General features: G+C 39.4%; 1 protein-coding gene across 10 annotated transcripts in view; it reads left to right on the top strand.

Moving 5' to 3' along the window:
- Positions 1 to 18450, top strand: part of FOCAD (focadhesin) — a 270485-nt gene that overhangs the window by 199369 nt on the left and 52666 nt on the right. For all 10 annotated transcript variants that reach the window (XR_011531312.1, XR_011531311.1, XM_070589694.1 and 7 more), the window contains 4 exons: positions 4944 to 5032; positions 8622 to 8666; positions 13326 to 13434; positions 16316 to 16432. Coding sequence is in view for 8 of the 10 variants with exons in the window: in XM_070589694.1 (XP_070445795.1) it covers positions 4944 to 5032; positions 8622 to 8666; positions 13326 to 13434; positions 16316 to 16432 (360 nt within the window). In the remaining 2 variants the exon portion in view is untranslated. The remainder of the gene's footprint in view (positions 1 to 4943; positions 5033 to 8621; positions 8667 to 13325; positions 13435 to 16315; positions 16433 to 18450) is intronic.

The raw sequence follows: 18450 nt of genomic DNA on the forward strand, positions 1-18450 counted from the left end.
GGATTTCATGGAGTCTCGGGAAATGTGGTATTATGGTTAAAGTTAACAACTGTCCTGAAGGACTGGGGGGAGGTGTGTAGAGGGAGGGGAGATGACTAAGTATCTGAGCCTGGGTGTTCTCAAATTAAAATCTTGCTGCAACATATTTTATTGAGTCTTGAATTTATAAAGTACCGACACATCTTCAGTACCTGATTAGGATTGAGTAGTGGACCAGGAATCTACATGTTTATCAAGCTGCCAGGAAATTTTAACGCACTTAGTCTATCAACCACACTGAGCAACAGTGGTTTAGATGGCTACCCAAACTACACTAGAATCCTCATTTTACAGATGTTCGCTTGGTTCCATTGTTTCCTTTGGCTCAGCTTACACACTTTTTATCCTCAGCTGCATCTGGGCACTCAGTTTTGAATAGATGCATGAGGGAATGGCTGCCTTACTGATGCACATCCTTAACCAATTCTAGTTTTTATGCAAGAAGAGTGAGATTGCAAATCAGAGTAGGCACTTTTTTTCACATTCATTTTTCCCAACGTAATTTTGTAGTGTTTTCCTTTACCAAACTTTTATGGAGCACTTTTTACTGGCCAGGCTGTGTGCCAAGCACGTGGGATACAGAGGGGAATAAAGCCCTCCTTCCTCTCAACGAATTCCCAGTCCGGTGCGGGAGACTAATGTGTCTACTAGAAATCCCAGTACAACATCTTTGATGCTTTAATAGAGGATGTACAGAGTAGTATGGGCACCAGGAGAAGGGAAGAATAACTCCTCCTCCTGTGGAATAAGCTGAATTTTATTTAGCTCTGAGCATAAGGAAGGCTAAATTGAACAGGATTATGGTATAACTCATGCAGATGACTTGCAATTGACTAAAAAAACCCTCCATGTTGTTTTTTATAATGAGCTACCATTTATTGAATAACTGGTGTGTGTCCAATATTTAACGTATATTATTTCAATTAATCTTTATAGAAACCCTCCAAAGCAGGTGTTGTTAACCCCACGTATAATGGGATTCTAGTTGGGGAAGCAGGGTTAGATAGGAAAGCAAAGCAAATGGCGCAAAACCCTACAGGCAGTAAATGAAAGAATTGGAGCTTGACCCAGAGTTGTCTGACTCCAGAGCCTGTCTTTTCCACTGCCTCTTGCATTTTCTCTGATGCTGTCATTAGTTGTAACAAATAATGCAAATTGGTTTAATATTTCAAAGGACAGATCTATTTTTGAAAAGCCAGCTGAGTATTTTTAGTAATGCAGATCAAGTATTCTGCCTTTCTGCTGTTGTAGGTGATAGTGTGTATCTTTATTTATTTATTATTTAAAATCTCTTTACTTTGGATGTCTGATAAGTCCAGTTCCATTGAGAATTGGTGACAAAAGTATGGACTATAATAAGAAGATTCTCAGTATTATTTGAGAGTATAGCTTTGCTTTTTAGGCTATCACTATTATTTGAAAGTGCACTGATGCATTTTAAATATTCAACAAGTTTTTTAAATGAGTCCACACACTTAAATAGAATTTATGGTATCTTAGAAGAGTTAGGGCAACTGCCAGACTCCTCGTCTATATCAAGAATTTCTGTCCTGGAGGATACTGCTTCTGCATAGAAGTTATAATTACTTCCATCTGGTGCTAGACATATTTTGTAGCATTAAACTAGAGGATCATTTAGAGGAGCCATGTTTTATTCAATTAGGCCTAGGAGACACGCTAAAAGGTACATTCTACGTTATTTCCTGGAGGTTGATTATGATGTGAATAAGTTTGAGATCTGAACACTACTAGTGACTTTTGCATAGTCGTCTGCTTCCAGCCTTATCTAATTTTTCCACCAGATGTGGGATTTTGAATTATAAGCATATCAAAGTGGTTGACATGGGAAGGTATTTGGATTTCTTCCCATTAAGATGAAAAATGCAGATACAAGTTGATTGACAGTTCAGAGTCCATTTTGGTAAGGAGCCCTCTACAGCTGGCTTTACCTTTGGCCCTTGTGGGATGCTGAGGAGGGTAAGGTCTCCAGCTTTTGTGTAAAGGGCTCTTAGGGATTGTGAATGTGACCTCAAACAGGAGAGAGGAATTAAAGCAGGTTGACTGCAGATGCTTGTTTCCTGAGTTGGTAAGCTAAGTTTCAAAATAATCTGAAATAAAAACCAGGGTCAGGAACTGTGACCCCTAGTAAATTACTCTCTGACCATTTGTAAGGGTTGTTTGCTTGTTTGTTGTAATGTGTAGGTTTGGAGCTAGGTGAAATTGCTCACTATAATCAGTATGTCCTTGCTTGCATAGGCTAGAGATAGGAAAAAGTAAGAGGGTAGATAGATTAATAACTGGAATCTAGAGGCAATCCAAAAATCTCAATTCAGGTGATCATTTCAGCCTTCTATCACCCAGTGAATGCTTCCTCCCTTAACCACAGCTGTTAATCAGAAGCAGAGGTGACTGAGTTGAATGTCACTGATCCCTATCACCAATAGGTGGAGAATTGGACAACAAAGATTTGGATCTGACTAAATAGCCTAACATGGACTGGGTGAAAGGAGTTAGAGAGACATTCCAGGAGAAGGGATTGAGAGGAACAGAGACTCTGAGAAAGAAAAAATAAGAAATTTACTTAGTTACAGGGCCAGCCCCATGGCCAAGTGGTTAAATTTGTGTGCTCTGCTTCGGCAGCCCAGGGTTTCACCAGTTCAGATCCTGGGCGCAGACATGGCATGCTCATCAAGCCAGGATGTGGCAGTGACCCACATACAAAATAGAGGACGATTGGCACAGATGTTAGCTCAGGGCTAATCTTCCTCAAGAAAAAAGAGGAAGGTTGGCAATAGATGTTAGCTCAGGGTGACTCTTCCTCAGCCAAAAAACCCCCAAAAAACAAGAAACCCGATTGTACTGGTTTATGGCTACAGGAGAGACTGGGAAAGTAGGCTTTCTCAAGAGGCTGCATATAGACTAGCTTGTGTTGTGTTTATTTCTGAGCAGATTTTAACCTTTTAATTTCCTGTTTCTTTTTTGGAAAAGCATTATGGAAAGTAAGTATTTTAGGGGTAAAGAAGCATCATTTAAGAAGCGTAATGAACAGGGCCAGGCAATACAAATATTTTCTTTTTTGCCTACCCTCTGGGAGGCCAATATCAATATTAAATATTAATATATCTTGCCAATTTGATCACCTCTGATACATTGCTCCAAAAGACAAAGGAGAGAATAGAAGGGCCAGGATTCTGTCTTTGAAAACATGGAGATAGGATGATATGATTGAAGTAAACAGAAACTATGAAGGATGTGAATAGAATGCCCATCAAATCTCAGAGTGCCTGAACGTGAGCCCCAGGGCATTGTGTGCTGGAAGTTGTGCTAAATACCGGGACTCCTTAGACTGATAAACCAGTCCTTGGCTTCAGTGAGCTCACAGGCTAGTACCTGAGGGTGTATGAGAGAAATACAAGGACATGCAACTGTAGAGTCTGGATATTACATTTTTAGGAACCTTTTACTCTGTGAGAGTATACAGATTAAAACATGAATTATTTCAAGAAGGATTTAGATAATATTCATGAAAGATCATTACATAAGAAGATAAAAGGGGAGGTGGGATTTTTTGCTGTTATTGTCAACAACGTGGTAATGGTAGCTATTATATATCAGGCACTAGACTAAACAGACACTTTTTCACATTATTTAATATGATGCTCTAATACCATAAGATAGTTGTTAGCTATGTTTTAGAAATGAGGAAACTGAAGCTTAGAGAGATGAAGTAACTTGCCCAAATTTACACAGCAAGTAAGTGGAAATGGCATTAGATCAAGCGTTCTGATTCCAGAGCCTACATCCTTACCCTGTCAAGCCACAGTGCTTCCCTCTCTAGAGGATATAGAGAGAGATAACTTTTGCTCTTCTTTCTACCTTAGAACTCCAAAATCAATAAGGAAAAGACAATAGAAAAATGGACAGAATAGGAAATCCAAAAGTCAATAAACATTGGAAAAGATGCTCAATCTCATTGATAAACAGTGGAATGAAAATTAAAAGCGTAATGAACACCATTTCACACCTGCCAGAATGGTAAAAATGAAAAGCCTAACAATTTTAAATGTTGGTGAAGATATGAAGTAACTAGAACTCTTATTCACTGCTAGTGAGAACGTAAGCTGCACAACCACTTGTGAAAATGGTGTGGTATTACTGAGTAATACAGTATGCAGTCTAAGTTCTTGTCCAACTTAGAGTGCATCAGTAAACCAGTATTTTAATTACATTTTCGTAATGTAATTGGTGATGGACTAGAAGGGAAAGCATCTGATCAAAATAATCCTGAGTGTAAAAAAATAGAAAGGATAATAAATATTTGAAGGCCTTGGTCTTAAAGGGATGCTATTAGCTATATTTATTACATGGTAGAAGTTAAAAATTATCATGTTTCTTTTTATAAGTTCACTCAAAAAATAGAAATGTAATGTGCAGCTATTTGAGAGTAACTTTTATTATATATTACCTGAATCTTAAGAGTTATATACGTATCCTTGTCTTCTACCATTCTGTTATAAAACTGGTGCTCAGACTCCAATCTTGCTAGAGCATCAGTTGAATTTATCAGCTGCTGACACAGGCACATCATTACTATATAGGGGATTTTTTGAATGGGACCTATGGAATTCAAATCTGCTTTTAATAGATATCTCAAAATGAAGTGCTCTGCACTAAATTTGCCAAACATACAACTTCTCCAGGGTATACATCTTTGGTGAATGTAGAAATACCAGAGCAGTGATGTAATTATCATTCCTCACACATCCTCCTTCATAATCTAATATCGGGAACATTTATGGCCAATTCGGAAAGGAGGCATCTGTTATCTAAGTGTTTTCCAAAGAAATTTCTAGATAATTTCACCCATAGAGGTTGCATGCTGACCCGTGCTGTGGTTTTTGCAGGGAAGAATAGCAGAGCTGGAGTTGCAGCTAAAACATGGAAAAGAAGGACCTGAGGAGGTGCAATACAAGAAAAGCACAGCCTGGCTCTGGTGAGGACGTGGCGCTTCTGCTCAGTGTTTATCATGGGAAGCGGACTATGAGGGAGAAGGTGGCCACCTTAATGGCTTCCATGTTGAGGATTTTAACTCCTATGTGAGCCTGAAGGGGAAAAGTCTGAAGATCTAAGTGTGTTTTCCATCCTCTTCCCAGATAAAAGGACAGCTTTATTCATCAATTTTATGTATTTTTTATTGTTTCCTAAAGCAATGTGGAAATGGTTTTTTTCCCTCGTATAGCTGATTATTTTATATACTTTTGAATGAAAAATTCTGTTTTTCCCACTCAGTTCCTTGCCTTCCTAACTTACGTTGTCCAGGAATGCCCTTCCACTCCCCTGCTCCCTCTCCCCAACACATCTCCGTTATTAGGAACAACTTTACCATGTCAGCCCTTTAATTTCTTTGGCAGACACCCCCTAGTGAATTCCCACTATATTATCTGGAAATGTGTAAGTGCTGGCACATTAAAAGCGATTTAAATTGTTACATGGGTTGGGATGAACACCTTGTCAGACTAGCATCGCAGCAGCCTAAATCTAAGTAAAGTGCTCAGAATTTAAATAGCTTTGCCTGCAGCCACAGGTTTCTTTAATCTAAAAATCTGTTCAAAGGTTACGTGATTTTAGATTTTTATTTACTGACAGTTGGCATATGTAGAGAAGCAGAAGCTGTGTGTGTGTTTAACTAATTCTATTCTGTTACAGTTTCTAAATTTATTTTAAAAATAGCAATGTAGTTTAAAACGTTATGACATTGGATTTCAGATTAGACATGAAGAATTTGGATTTTGCTTCCTATTTGCTACTATCCTTTACATGTAGTTTTAATTTTATCTTCTGAAAGTGATAATCTGGTGGGGGTGGTACGTTGGCTATACTCCCCAAAATATATAGGCAGATGCATGGAATAAAGGTTATGAGAAAAAGATGGAAGTCAAGGATAACTCCAAGATTTTGACTCTGAATAACTAAAAGTACAGAGTTCCCATTTATTAAGATGGGGAACACTATAGAAAAGCAGATCTCTGTAGGGTAGAAATCAGGTTTGGGACTTGCTAAACCTGAGATATCTAATTAGATCTCCAGTTGGAGATATCAAGTAGGTTGTTGACTGTATGAGTCCAGAGTTCAGGGCTGGAAATAGAAATTTGGGAATCCTCAGCATATTGACTGAATTTAACATCAAGATGCTGGATGAAATCACCTAGGGAGTGAGTGAAGATACAGTAAAGGTCAGAGGACTGAGCCCCAGAGCACTTCAACATTTAGAAGTGGGGAAGATGAGGAGGGAACCAGTAAAGCTCACAGAAAATCAGTGATCAGTGATGTAGGAAGAAAACCAAGAGAGAATGGAATCTTTAAAGCCGATGGAAGAAAGTGTTTCAATAAAGGAGCAACCAATTATGTCAAATGCTGCTGTGAGGCTGCAAAAGATGGTGACTGAGAATGGGGAATTAAATTTGGCCTCTTGAAAGTCATTGGTGACCATGACAGGAGCTGTTTTGTTGGAGTTCTGGGGACAAAAGCCAGATCTAAAAGGATCTGGAGAGAGTGGAAAGAGATGAACCAGAGTCATCAAGTGTAGACTACTCTTTTAAATGAGTTCTGATGTGCAAGGAGCAGCCAAATGGGGCAATAGCTGGAGGGCTTTTTCTTCTTTTTTTTTTTTTTGTGAGGAACGTCGACCCTGTGCTTGCTCGCGCGCACGCTCTCTCTCTCTCTTTTTGGCTTGAGGAAGATTGTCACTGAGCTAAATCTGTGCCAGTCTTCCTCTATTTTATGTGGAATTCCTGCCACAGTGTGGCATGATGAGCAATGCTAGGTCCATGCCTGGGATCCAAACCTGTGAACCCCGGGCCACCAAAGCCAAGTGCGCGAACTTCACTGCTATCCCACCGGGCTGGTCCCATGGAGGGCTTTTTCTTCTTTTCAGTTGGTAGATATTACAGTGTGTTCCCACGCTAAGGGGAGTAGTAGAAGTAGAGAAGGAAAAATTGGTGATGCAGCAAAGAGAAGGGAGGAGATAAGGAAGGGAACTAGTCTACAAGTGGAAAGTTTGGCCATGTGTAGAGGTACAGGCAGTTCACCATTTGTAAATATTTCATACTGACCAATAAAAGAATACATTGAATGCACTATACTCCACTTAGGAAGACTGAGATTGGACAATACATTTTAGAGAAATTTATTGTCAAATGGTTTTATAAAATACAAGTTTAAGGTCTGTAGGAGAAGTTTACAGCTATCCGAAAACCTGACTCTTAAGAATGACTCATTCTCAGGGAGTGCTGTATAGCTCAGATCTTCTTATATTACAAATGAAAATATTTATGAATGCAAATAAAATTTATATTTGCAAAAGTTTTATAATACTTATGAAAACTTTGAATTTATGAAACTCAAAGTATATAGTGAAAATGGCTATGATATCATCTTCAAAACGTAAATTTGGCAGTCCCTGATTGTTTTTCACTGTATCTCAAGGGTCTCATGTTGAATTTTTTTTTTTTTTTTTTTTTTCTCTGAGGAAGATTCGCCTTGATCTAACATCTGTGCCAGTAGTCTTCCTCTATTTTGTATGTGGGTCACCACCACAGCATGGCCGCTGACGAGTGGTGTGAGTCTGTGCCCTGGAACTGAACCCTGGGCCACTGAATCAGAGCGTGCCGAACTTAACCACTAGGCCACAGGGCCGGCCCTGAAAAAATTTTTTTTATTCTGTAAATATTTAAATTGAGTATACCTTCCTTCAAAGCTGTAAATTTAATTGCTTTCTTTTAGCCTCAGAATGATTTTATAGCCAACATTTAAAATTTTATTTTATATATGTATATAGTGACTATTCTATTACCTACCATTTGGAAATAGTAAATCGTTGTTTTGCTGAGCTCTTGTGCAAAACCGAGAGAGTGTCTCAGTCCGTTCAGGCTGTTATAGCAAAATTACCATAGACCGAGTGGCTTAAGCAATAGAGAAATTGCTTACAGTTCTGGAGGCTGGGAAATCCAAGATCAGGGTGCCTGCAGATCTGGTGCGGGCCTGCTACCTGGTTTGCAAATGGCTGCCTTCTCCTTGTGTCTTCACGTGGTGGAGAGCAGAGAGGGAGAGAGAGCAAGCTCCCTGGTGCCTCTTCTTATAAGGGCACTAGTCCCATTCATGTGGGCTCCACGCTCACCACCTCCCAGAGGCCCCATCTCTAAGTATGATACATCGGGAGTTAAGATTTCATCGTATGAATCTTGGGGAGACACAAACATTCAGTCCACAGCAGAGAAACAGTATAAAGGGCACTTGTATACCCACTGCTCAGTTTAAGAGATGATGCTATTGCAGCACTGCCTGTGCATCCCTTGTTAGTTACATCCACCTTCTTCCCCGCGTCCACGAAGTCATCTCAGGAATAGGAAGATGAAACTCTCTTTGAAGTAAAGCCCTTCTTACAGTTCTTTCACCTTACACTAAAATTCTACATATACAGTTTTAAGATCTGGAGTCATTGCCAGAGGTTCTTATTAACTGATGAATAAGCAAAAAGGTTGTGTTCTTGCTCTAACGTGGACTGTCACACGTCTTTGTTGCAGGGTGCGAGACATGTTGACTGAGGAGATCACCAAGTCAGCTGCAAAGTAAGATCCATTTTTTTCTCTTACTAAAAATTTTCTATAAACATTTTTTTCCTGGCAGGTACACAATCTTTCTCCTTTTAGGGTATTTCATAACTTTAAGAATTTTAAAGGACTTTCCAATTATTTTTTAAAAAATCAGTTGCTGTCCTTTCTTGTATTGTTAGTTCTTACTACATGTCTTTTTGTGAAAAATACAAAAGCACCAATGCAAACAGAACTTTTACATCAAGAGTCTCTGAGGGTGTATCCTTCTTGTGTACCTAACAAAGTGCCCCGTGCTTAGACTTAGATTTAAAGGATTCTTTTTTGAAGAAGAAGAAGATGATTAGCCCTGAGCTAACTGCTGCCAATCCTCCTCCTTTTGCTGAGGAAGACTGGCTCTGAGCTAACATCCGTGCCCATCTTCCTCTACTTTCTATGTGGGATGCCTACCACAGCATGCCGTGCCAAGCGGTGCCATGTCCCCACCCGGGATCTGAACCAGCGAACCCTGGGCCCCTGAAGCGCGGCGTGTGAACTTACCCACTGCGCCACCAGGCCGGCCCCGATTTAAAGGATTCTAGTTTAGTTTGGGGGAGGAAATCCTTGCTAATGTGAATTATATGGGTTCTACAAATAGATTATTAAATCTCATCTATGAGCTAGCAAATAAATCAAAGTAGTGCTTCGTTTCTTTCCCTTTGTGTTATTGGATCCAGGATATCTAAAAATTGAATTTTTAAATACTAAAAACTAACATGAAGACCCGGTAAAAAGACAATTTCAGTCATATCCTTATGATTGTTTTAATAAAAATAACTTGAGTATTACTACCTTGAAACTTTTATTTATCTTAAGTCAGCTCTCACTAAGAAAATTATACCCTAATGAACTTGCTTGAACAGTCTCTTCAGATTCCTTTGTTAATGAGCTGACTAATTGTTCCTGGCAGTAGGTTCATTTCAGTTATGCACACTTCTCTGTTCCACCATCGCTTTTAGCTGCTGCCCCATCTGTTTGCCTTCCTTGATCTTCTTATCTGCCAAATAACATAGATATATCGTCCACCTAGAAGATTTCATGTGTATTGAAAGTCCATATTATCTAGAAATATTTAATGGCAGTATAGTTTATCCCTATCACGTCCCGGAACATTCTGTAGCTAAATAGGTTTTGCCTTAAAAAAAGAAAACGTGATCTACCTTAGAGTCAGCTTTCCACCAGTGATGTCTTAAACGGGGACTTAACCGTCAAGTCTGATCTCGGTACAGGGCACTCCTCAGCCTCAGGGCTTCTGAATAAGGGGAAATAGAAGTGGTAACCCTCCCCTACACTCAGTTCTGTGGGAGGCGCTGGGAAATATCTGTTGACATATCTGTTGACAAAATGAACACTAAAGTGCAGAGGCTTCGATAGGGCCTCATTTGGGTCTGCTTATCTAGTTTGGTGAATTGCAGACACAGTGGGAGAGCGTCCTGGGATAAGGGGGCTGCCTTTGACCTTTACCTTTCACGGTTTGTTCTATTATGTAGTCTACATATATCCTGTTAAAAACAGGCCTCTGACATTTGCAGCAAAAAGCTTGAATGCTGAGGAAACCAGCAGCTTTCTATTAAAACAAACTATAATTTTGCCTCTCTAGTAGCTTTTGCATTTTCCATTCTAAAATTTTATTTCAACAAGACTTTAATCTTCAGATTTGCAGAGCGTCGTTTCATGACTGATACCTAAGAAGAGTGTGTTCACATTCTCAGTGGTACGGAGTAAAAATAATTCATGTTCTCATGGTGTTACCTTTTCATCAAAAATTTCAAAGCACTTTATAGACCTTATCTTATTAAAGCATGCCTGGCAGTACTAGGCACGACAGCAAGTGAATAGGAGATAGTTAAGGTCCAGAGGCTGGGAGTAATGATCAAGCAGGGGAAAAAATCACTCTGCTGCCCTCTCTTAATTTTGTCCCCCTGGCTTCCTCCGACCATGAGAGTACCCCACCAGCACCTCCTGCCAGCTTGGCTTTCTGTTCCTTGGACCATGGGCTGCCACGGGCTGATTTGGGCTAGTGGAGGACTTATTTTGTTCTGAGCTGCGAGTTAAATGCAGGAAGTAAAACCCCAGTCACAGGATTAGACTGATTTGCTCGTTTGAGAGCATTTCTAAAGCATCAGGGATGGGGAGAATCAGAACACAGGTAAAACCTGATGATTGATGTAAGTTTATTTTCATTGTTATTAATTAAATAGATTTGAACCTGAAGATAAAAATCCCCAAAGGATTGGGTCACTTTACTAATATGTAAGGTAACACTTTGTCCGTAAGAAAGCATCAGTGTAGCTCATCCTTCCTTGTGCTTTTTAATTAGGTTAATGGCATCAGTTTGTTTCAAAAGACAATTTAATTAAAATGTCAGTGGTGGTGCCTGGATAAATACTGTACTGATGCTGACATGTTATTATGCAAATTAGTTACTGCTGCTGGACTGCTAGGGGATAGTTATTTGATCAAGAAGGTGATGAGTGTTTGCTGAACCAGTTGTAGATTTTCACCTGGCCAGTTCCTCCTCAAATTTGTTTCACTGAATATATATTGAGTGTCTTCTCTCCGTAAGTCACTGTGCTAGGCGTGAAGGGAATGCAAAGATGATCAAGAGCTGGTCACGGTACCTTTGTGAATTGTGTAGCTTGGCCTAAGCATGCATTGTGTGGACTGTGGACCAGTTTTTTCTGTTCAAAGATTAATTTCAAATATGTGTTTAGTCTGCAACCAAAGGTCTAATTACCTGTGGCTGTAAATACATATTTCTCCATTTTACAAGAGCAATACATGCTCAGGAATGTCAAGGCCAGTGAAACTTTTGAAATAAAATCATTTTGGGCACTGTTTTAAAACTGAGGCTAAATTCTCTTTCAGAATTCCAGGCTTAGAAAGATACTTTTTATGTCATTTAATATAACATCTTTGTTTTAAAAGCTTTGATAGCCAGTTTCTGGTGACCATCTAACTTTTTCTACAGGGTGATAAAAACTGAGGATGTAATTCTCAGATCACTGAGAATTTAAAACTATTTTTTGTTTAGCTTTAGGGATTCATGACCATTTTGTAGCAGGATAAAGAGATAATATTAGAAATAAAAGATTTAATTTTGGTTTTGTTAAATGATTTCATGGCTAAGGCACCTAGGAATGCCCAGGTCTTGCCTTGTTTTCTGCTGTATTATTATTAGATATATGAGTTCCCAGTAATCCTCACTGAAAAACCTAAGTTGAAGCCATTTGCTTAAACCTCAAGACTTCCTTCCTCCTTTCTCTCCCCACCCCATCCCCTAATATAAATGTTGTTGTCTTATCAACTTATGGCAGGCCTCATAGATGAATGAATTAAGGAGGAGTGAACAAAATGACCGAGTGTGCAGAGTAAGCCTTCACTGAGCTTAACCACCCCAAGGTGGGAGAGAGAGAAGGAAGGAGGGAATGGATGAATAGATAGATGGCAAAAAGGAAGCAAAAATGCTGGAACACATGTGTATACTAACCTTTTAATACCCGCTAACTCACATGTTCAGTCATGACGATGGGCTGGCACTGGAGGTACCAGGCTTGCACGGGACCAGGGCTGGAAGCCTTCCTCATCCTACATATCTGTTCTATTCCTGCTCTGAGGTGAGCAGGGGTGTCTCTTGGGTGTATACACTGATTCAGGTCCACGTCTCAAGTCCAGGTGTTGGGAAACCTTCTCTATATTTATGGGAACTCACAATTATAGGACTAACTGAGAACTGGACTATCGATGGTGTATGAGTGCTCTGTTCTGAATTCTGTTACGACAGAGTTGACAAGCCAAGAGCATCTCATCGGTGTCCCACCTGGGATTTATTCTATAGGATCACCTTGGAATTATGGAATAATGCTAAATGTACATTTTTGAAGGGTAAATATATTAAAAAGGTGCAGTTTTCTTGGTACTAAATTCAGAAGTTATACTTAAGATTTTATTGCTAACATTAGAAAACTGCCATTTGAATGACATAAAAGGGCAACTCTCAATCCAAATAGTCTAAAAACAGGCCTTTTTTTGATCTTATCTAGGGTCTCTAAATTATATTACAAACTGACTTTAAGGTTGCTGGCTTTGACATATTGAATGAAAGAAGGGGAGGATAATGATGACTGAGGAAAGCTGCCAGTGTGTCAAGTTGCTAGTAAAGTATGCTGTCTGAAGCAGTTTGCTAGAAGCTGGTTCCACATACCAGAGCTTTAGAAAAGCCAGAGGCTATTCCGTTCTGCTGGCCTTATTCACATAACTGTCCTTGGTTATGTTTTCAGAACAAATCGATAAAGTTAAATTGGCCTAAGATGACACAGAAGAAAATAGCTTAGGAAATGTAATGTCAAATGATGAAATAAAAATTTTAGGAAGAAAGAACTTAGATATATCAGCTTGAGTTTTTAAGTGGCTAAAAAGCATAATGACCATGCATTTATAAGAAGAGTTAAAAATCAGCACTAGTGTCAGAGGAAGGAAGCTGCTGGCATCAGGGAACAGACAGACCTGCATTTACGAGGCTCTGTGAAGGAATAAAAGTGCTTTTTGACTTTATCTGCCCTCCCTATAATAGCACCTTCTCGTCTCCTGGTTAATACGCCCAAAATCCTCTTGGAATTTTTTTTTCTTTTTAAACAGGGAGAGCCCAGTGGTCAAAGGCAACGCGTTGTTAGCCTTAAGCAGTCTTGCTGTCGTTGTGTCCAGACACGAAGCCAGCCTCTCTTCAGACTCTGAGGAAGTCCTGGAGGTGAGTTAAGGGTGATTTGGACCAGTTGGGCTTTGGTGGTGTAACATTGGAAAAATGAGAAGCCTGGCCCTGAGTTTGTGAGGTTAGAGTCTGTGATGGCCGCACCAAGTTATGCTACCTGTGGGCCCTGCCGCTGAGAGCCTCAGTGTCTTCTAAGACACTTTTCTTTGCTGCTTTTCTGTTTTGCTTTCTCCGTCACAATTAAGTGGTCATTTCCATTTGAAGGTACCAATTTTATGCAACAGGGGTTGTCTTTTTGATTACATCAGTGGTGACCAATCTTAGGAGGTTAACTAGGCTTACTGAAAGTGAACAATGCTGTCAAAAAATGATAAATAAGCAGTGTTTACTGACTGAAAAAAATTGTACTTTGCATTTTAATTGTAGATGTCAATGACAAAGTGCCTATTCATTTTTGCAAAGCATTTATTTCTTAATTAAACATGTGGCGAGCTGGCCAACGTTCATTTCCAGTGCTCTTTTTCAGATAATACGTATCCATCAAAATAAAAAGGCATGGATTTATTCTTCTTTTAAGCCCCATTACCTAGTAGCTAGTATCTGGAGACCATATAGCTGAGTGGTTAAAAAACATAGACTTTGGAGTAGGAGAGTCCTGTATTTAAATCCTAATACTTGTACTTACTAGCTCTACGGCCTATCGTTGGTAACTTTCCTTTTCAGAGCCTATACCCCATCTGTAAAATGGGGATGATAATACCAGACAGGAGTGTTGTAAGGATTGAATGAGTTAATGTATGTAAAGCGCAATGGCTGGTAGATGCTGATGCTAAGCACTCAGGAATAGTAACCGTTATCATCAGCATCAGCATCTACGTTAACACTTCTTGTTGCAAAAATTGGACTTTATTCGATGTTATTTAGCCCATCTCTGTCCCCACAGAGTGTCTTATGGGCTGTCTGTTCACTTTTTTCATGGTGGGGTTTTTTGCTTGCTTGCAAAGAAACTGACTTATTTAAATAAAAAAGGAACTAGAAGAATAGGGAATTTGGAAGCCCATGGAATTGAAGGAAAAGCTTAAAAACTGGGTTGAGGGGAAGAAGAAGAACGAAGGCAACTTGAGGAGTCCAGGCACAGGTACTGGTGAGCCATCTCGGCAGACCACTCCCACTGGGATGGATCAGCTGTGGTCATTTACTGTCTTTGCATCGCTCACTTAAGATTCGGAGTCCCACGGGTCCCATGCCCACACCTTGAGCAGGGTAGGATGGGTAGCTTGATTAAGCATTTCACCAAGCTTCAAATCATGGAGGAGGGAATTCTCCAAAGGGTGCTATTACCAGTAAACAAGAGAATAGATGCCGTGGGGCAAAAGCTACAAGTATGTGTTACACGTGGGGAAGGGAAAGAGGCCAAGGGGTTATTGCGTAAAGGATAAAAAGGTAGTTAGTTACTGTATGAAAATTTAAATTTAAACCCTGAATCTTATTGTAATGATGAAAAAGATGAAAAATTTTAGAGAGGAAATGTTTCATACCCTTGAAAGAACCCTGGAATACTTCAGCAGAGGCAACATGCTAAGCAGATCTACAACCTAAAATGTTAATGCACCCTTCTGGGATGCCTTCATTTTGGTGTTATTTATGTCACACTACCAGTTGTACAGGTAATTTGTCCCAGTAATAAGCGGTGGTCTAGCTCAGAGTTTGAGTTCCAGGCTTTCTTATTCTTTATTCCCCTGCCCTTTTCTTCTGCACTGTGACACATAGTACACAAAACATTGAGAAGCCCACAACCCAGAGGTGGGGCTTTGCTTTTATTCTTGATGACCTTGCCCTTGGTTGTTACTCAGTAGAAACTCAAGACCTCATTATTTGATTAAAGTTGAAGTTTTCAAGCTTCATTCTAAGTCTGCATATGACCTACAATTACAGATCTTAAGAAGAAGGCCTTCTTTGATTCAAGGAATTAATTCCAAGGAGATACTCAACACTGCATTGACCTTTATAGTCTGTGCCACCTGAGTGTTAACGTGCGCATTAATGAATGCTTTTGACATCCATGGTCACAAATGATTTTTAAAACCAAGTTCTCTTTTTAATGAGTTGGGTTTTGTTTTGTTTTTTTGCATTCTCTTTCCTCTTCTTTTCCCAAATGAAGATCATTTATATTTTCATACCTAATTAACTAGGCAAATGTGATGATTCTTGAATGATAAATATATGGTGAGAGTAAGCAGAAATGCTAGAGATGGTGAGCAAAATTTTGTAGGCTGCTATATCGCCTCCTTTGTGAAATGGCAAGTCATAGAAATGACAAATTTTGAGTTGCTTTCTCTGCACGTCTCTCCCTTCGCCCTTCACATTATCCTCGCTGAACACAGGAGAACTCTGAAGCGTTCTCAGATACGTTCTGTTTTGCAGCCCTCATCCTCTCCCCTCTGCTGAGTCTTGTGTAAAAGGTAAATCTTATTCCTACACAGGTGAAGATGTATATTTGTCATATACCTATCCATCTCATGCAATCTGGCAGATGAAGTTTCCTCTTTTTTTCTTTGGTGAGAAAGATTAGCCCTGAGCTAGCATCCACTGCCAATCCTCCTCTTTTTGCTGAGGAAGATTGGCCCTGAGCTAACATCTGTGCCCATCTTCCTCTATTTTATATGTGGGCTGCTGCCACAGGATGGCTTGATAAGCAATGTGTATGTCTACACCGGGGATCCGAATCTGTGAACCCTGAGCCGCTGAAGTGGAGGGCGCAAACTTAACCGCTGCGCCACTGCACAAGCCCGTGAAGTTTACTTTTTGAAATAGCACTTCACTCTTTGATATGGAAGGGGGTTGTACCTTGGGTCTAGAAGTAATATTTAGATTTATTTCCTTTGTTCCATTATTCTTGCATGTTTTTCTTCATCTGCAGGTTCAACCTAATTTCCTTCCAATGAAAGAGTGGGTTTTCATGGTCTTTGATACCCTCCTGGTCATTGTGGATAGCCATTACCAACCCAGAGGACGACTTTTCTCCTGGTTTTATTATGTAAGTCTGAGAAATAAAGAATTTCAGAAAATCCAAGGGTTGACTCTTCTCGTGTCAATTGTTTACTTGAAATCCATGATAGAGTATGATGATGCTCAGGCTTAGCTGTACGTTAGAATCACCTGGGAACCTTTAAAAACATATATTACAAAAAAAAATACTGATGTGTAGGCCTCACCTCTGATTTAATTGCTCAGAGATGGGCCCCGGGTATCAGCATTTTGGAAGCTTTCTAGGTTATTGCAACATGTAGTCAGAGTCAAGAGCCACAGTCGTAGTAAAATAAATATTGGCTGCAGATGGGGGATCCCGAGCTTCTAGTCAATGTTTTTTCATTTCAGGGTATGTGATGATGGGCAGTTCACTTAATCTCTCTGGTCCTTTGTTTTCTTGTTTATGAAATGAAGGGATTGAACACTATTATCTGTAATGGTTGTAGCCCTGGCCTCACCCTGTATTAGTTTATGACTGTTGACCTGACACTTACTTAACCCACCATCTTATTTTCTTTACCTGTAAAACGAAGGTAAAAATTAATGCTTTGCCAACTTTATGAAAGATTGTGAGGATCAAATTATATAATTTATGAAAAAATGTTTTGAAAACTGTGAGATACTCTATACATACAAAGTAATGTTGTTGTTGATCATAAAAAGACACCTGTTACTTAGTCATTCTCTTTCTGCATGTTTATATCCTAAGATTTGAAGCAAACTAGAAACACACTTCTTTTGTGTAGATTTCATTTTCCCTTTACTGGTTGTAGTGCATGCTTTATTTCTGTATGAGTGTGGAATAATATTTTGGTTCTACTTTATTCACTATCCATTGCTTAGGGAATTACAGTGATCATGGGACAATCAGCTGAGTGGCAGAGGATTATAGTTGCTTTGAATAAAAATATAGTGCTGGTCCTGAACTGTTGCTAAGATTATGAATTTAGCCAGAAACTCCATTGCCTTAGATCTTCTCTGTACAACATTTTCTGTGCCTCTGTCCTCCTGCCCTTGGGAGGACCTGGTATGTATTCATCTGGGGCTTAGGGTCTGGAACTAGATTTTTAACTTACTTGAGGACAAAAAATGACTTACTAGGTAATGTAAAATAAAATTGGAAGGTAGATTTTGCTCAAAGAAGTACTTTCTTTATGATGATTTGTTTTCTGTCAAAAGTCTTCTTATTTCTTTAATGATGGATGAAAAGCTTGGTTAGCTTTTATGGAGGGCTTTGCAATAGGTATCTGGTTCAGATATTCAGCGGGACAGGCTATTGTATTAGATTTCTAATAACACTGCTTAGTTCTTGCAAGCCAATAAAAATAATCTCCTTACTAGCCAGCTGAGGGTTGCCCCTTACCTTTGTGGTTTTTGCATTATTATACTTTTTCAAAGCCCTGTTTCGAAAGTCACTTCTTTTATTTCCAGTGTTCTAGCAGCCAGGTCATTCTGAGTAGTACATTGTCATTACAATGGTGCTATATTAACTTAAAGAATACCTTAACACATGTTTCATTTTTATCCTTAAAGTACTAAAGCTTAGAGAGCAAATGAGTATAGAATTAAAAACACTTTTTAATGTGCTTTGACTGCAAGGGACAACACGGCCTTTATGGTGTGTCTTACCATTTGAGTGAGGAATGATAGACAGGCTTGCTTCCCCACCCCAGACATAGTTATAAATGTATTTAATGTCTGGTAGAGCTCTCTAACACGGGATTCTTGTAGAAGCTGTTCATATTCAGCTGCCCTGTCATTTTATTAGGGCTGTTATTCATTTCTTTTCCCATACTTACATATAGGAAGGAGCATATACAGCTCTCTGTTTCATTTTGAATAGTTGGTTATTGCTTTGTAACCAGACGCTTTTAGGATTTCAACTTCCTTTTTAATTAAAAGGAATTAACCCCCTGTAGGAAATAATCCATCTACTGGGAAGCGTTCCCACCAAAAATTCTGGCAGATCTGCCAGTAGATCCCTGTGCTAGACTTACACTTATTCCTCCATGCTAAACTTAACCT

The sequence above is a fragment of the Equus przewalskii genome, chromosome 22, assembly GCF_037783145.1.
Source record: "Equus przewalskii isolate Varuska chromosome 22, EquPr2, whole genome shotgun sequence".
Classification (NCBI taxonomy): domain Eukaryota; kingdom Metazoa; phylum Chordata; class Mammalia; order Perissodactyla; family Equidae; genus Equus; species Equus przewalskii.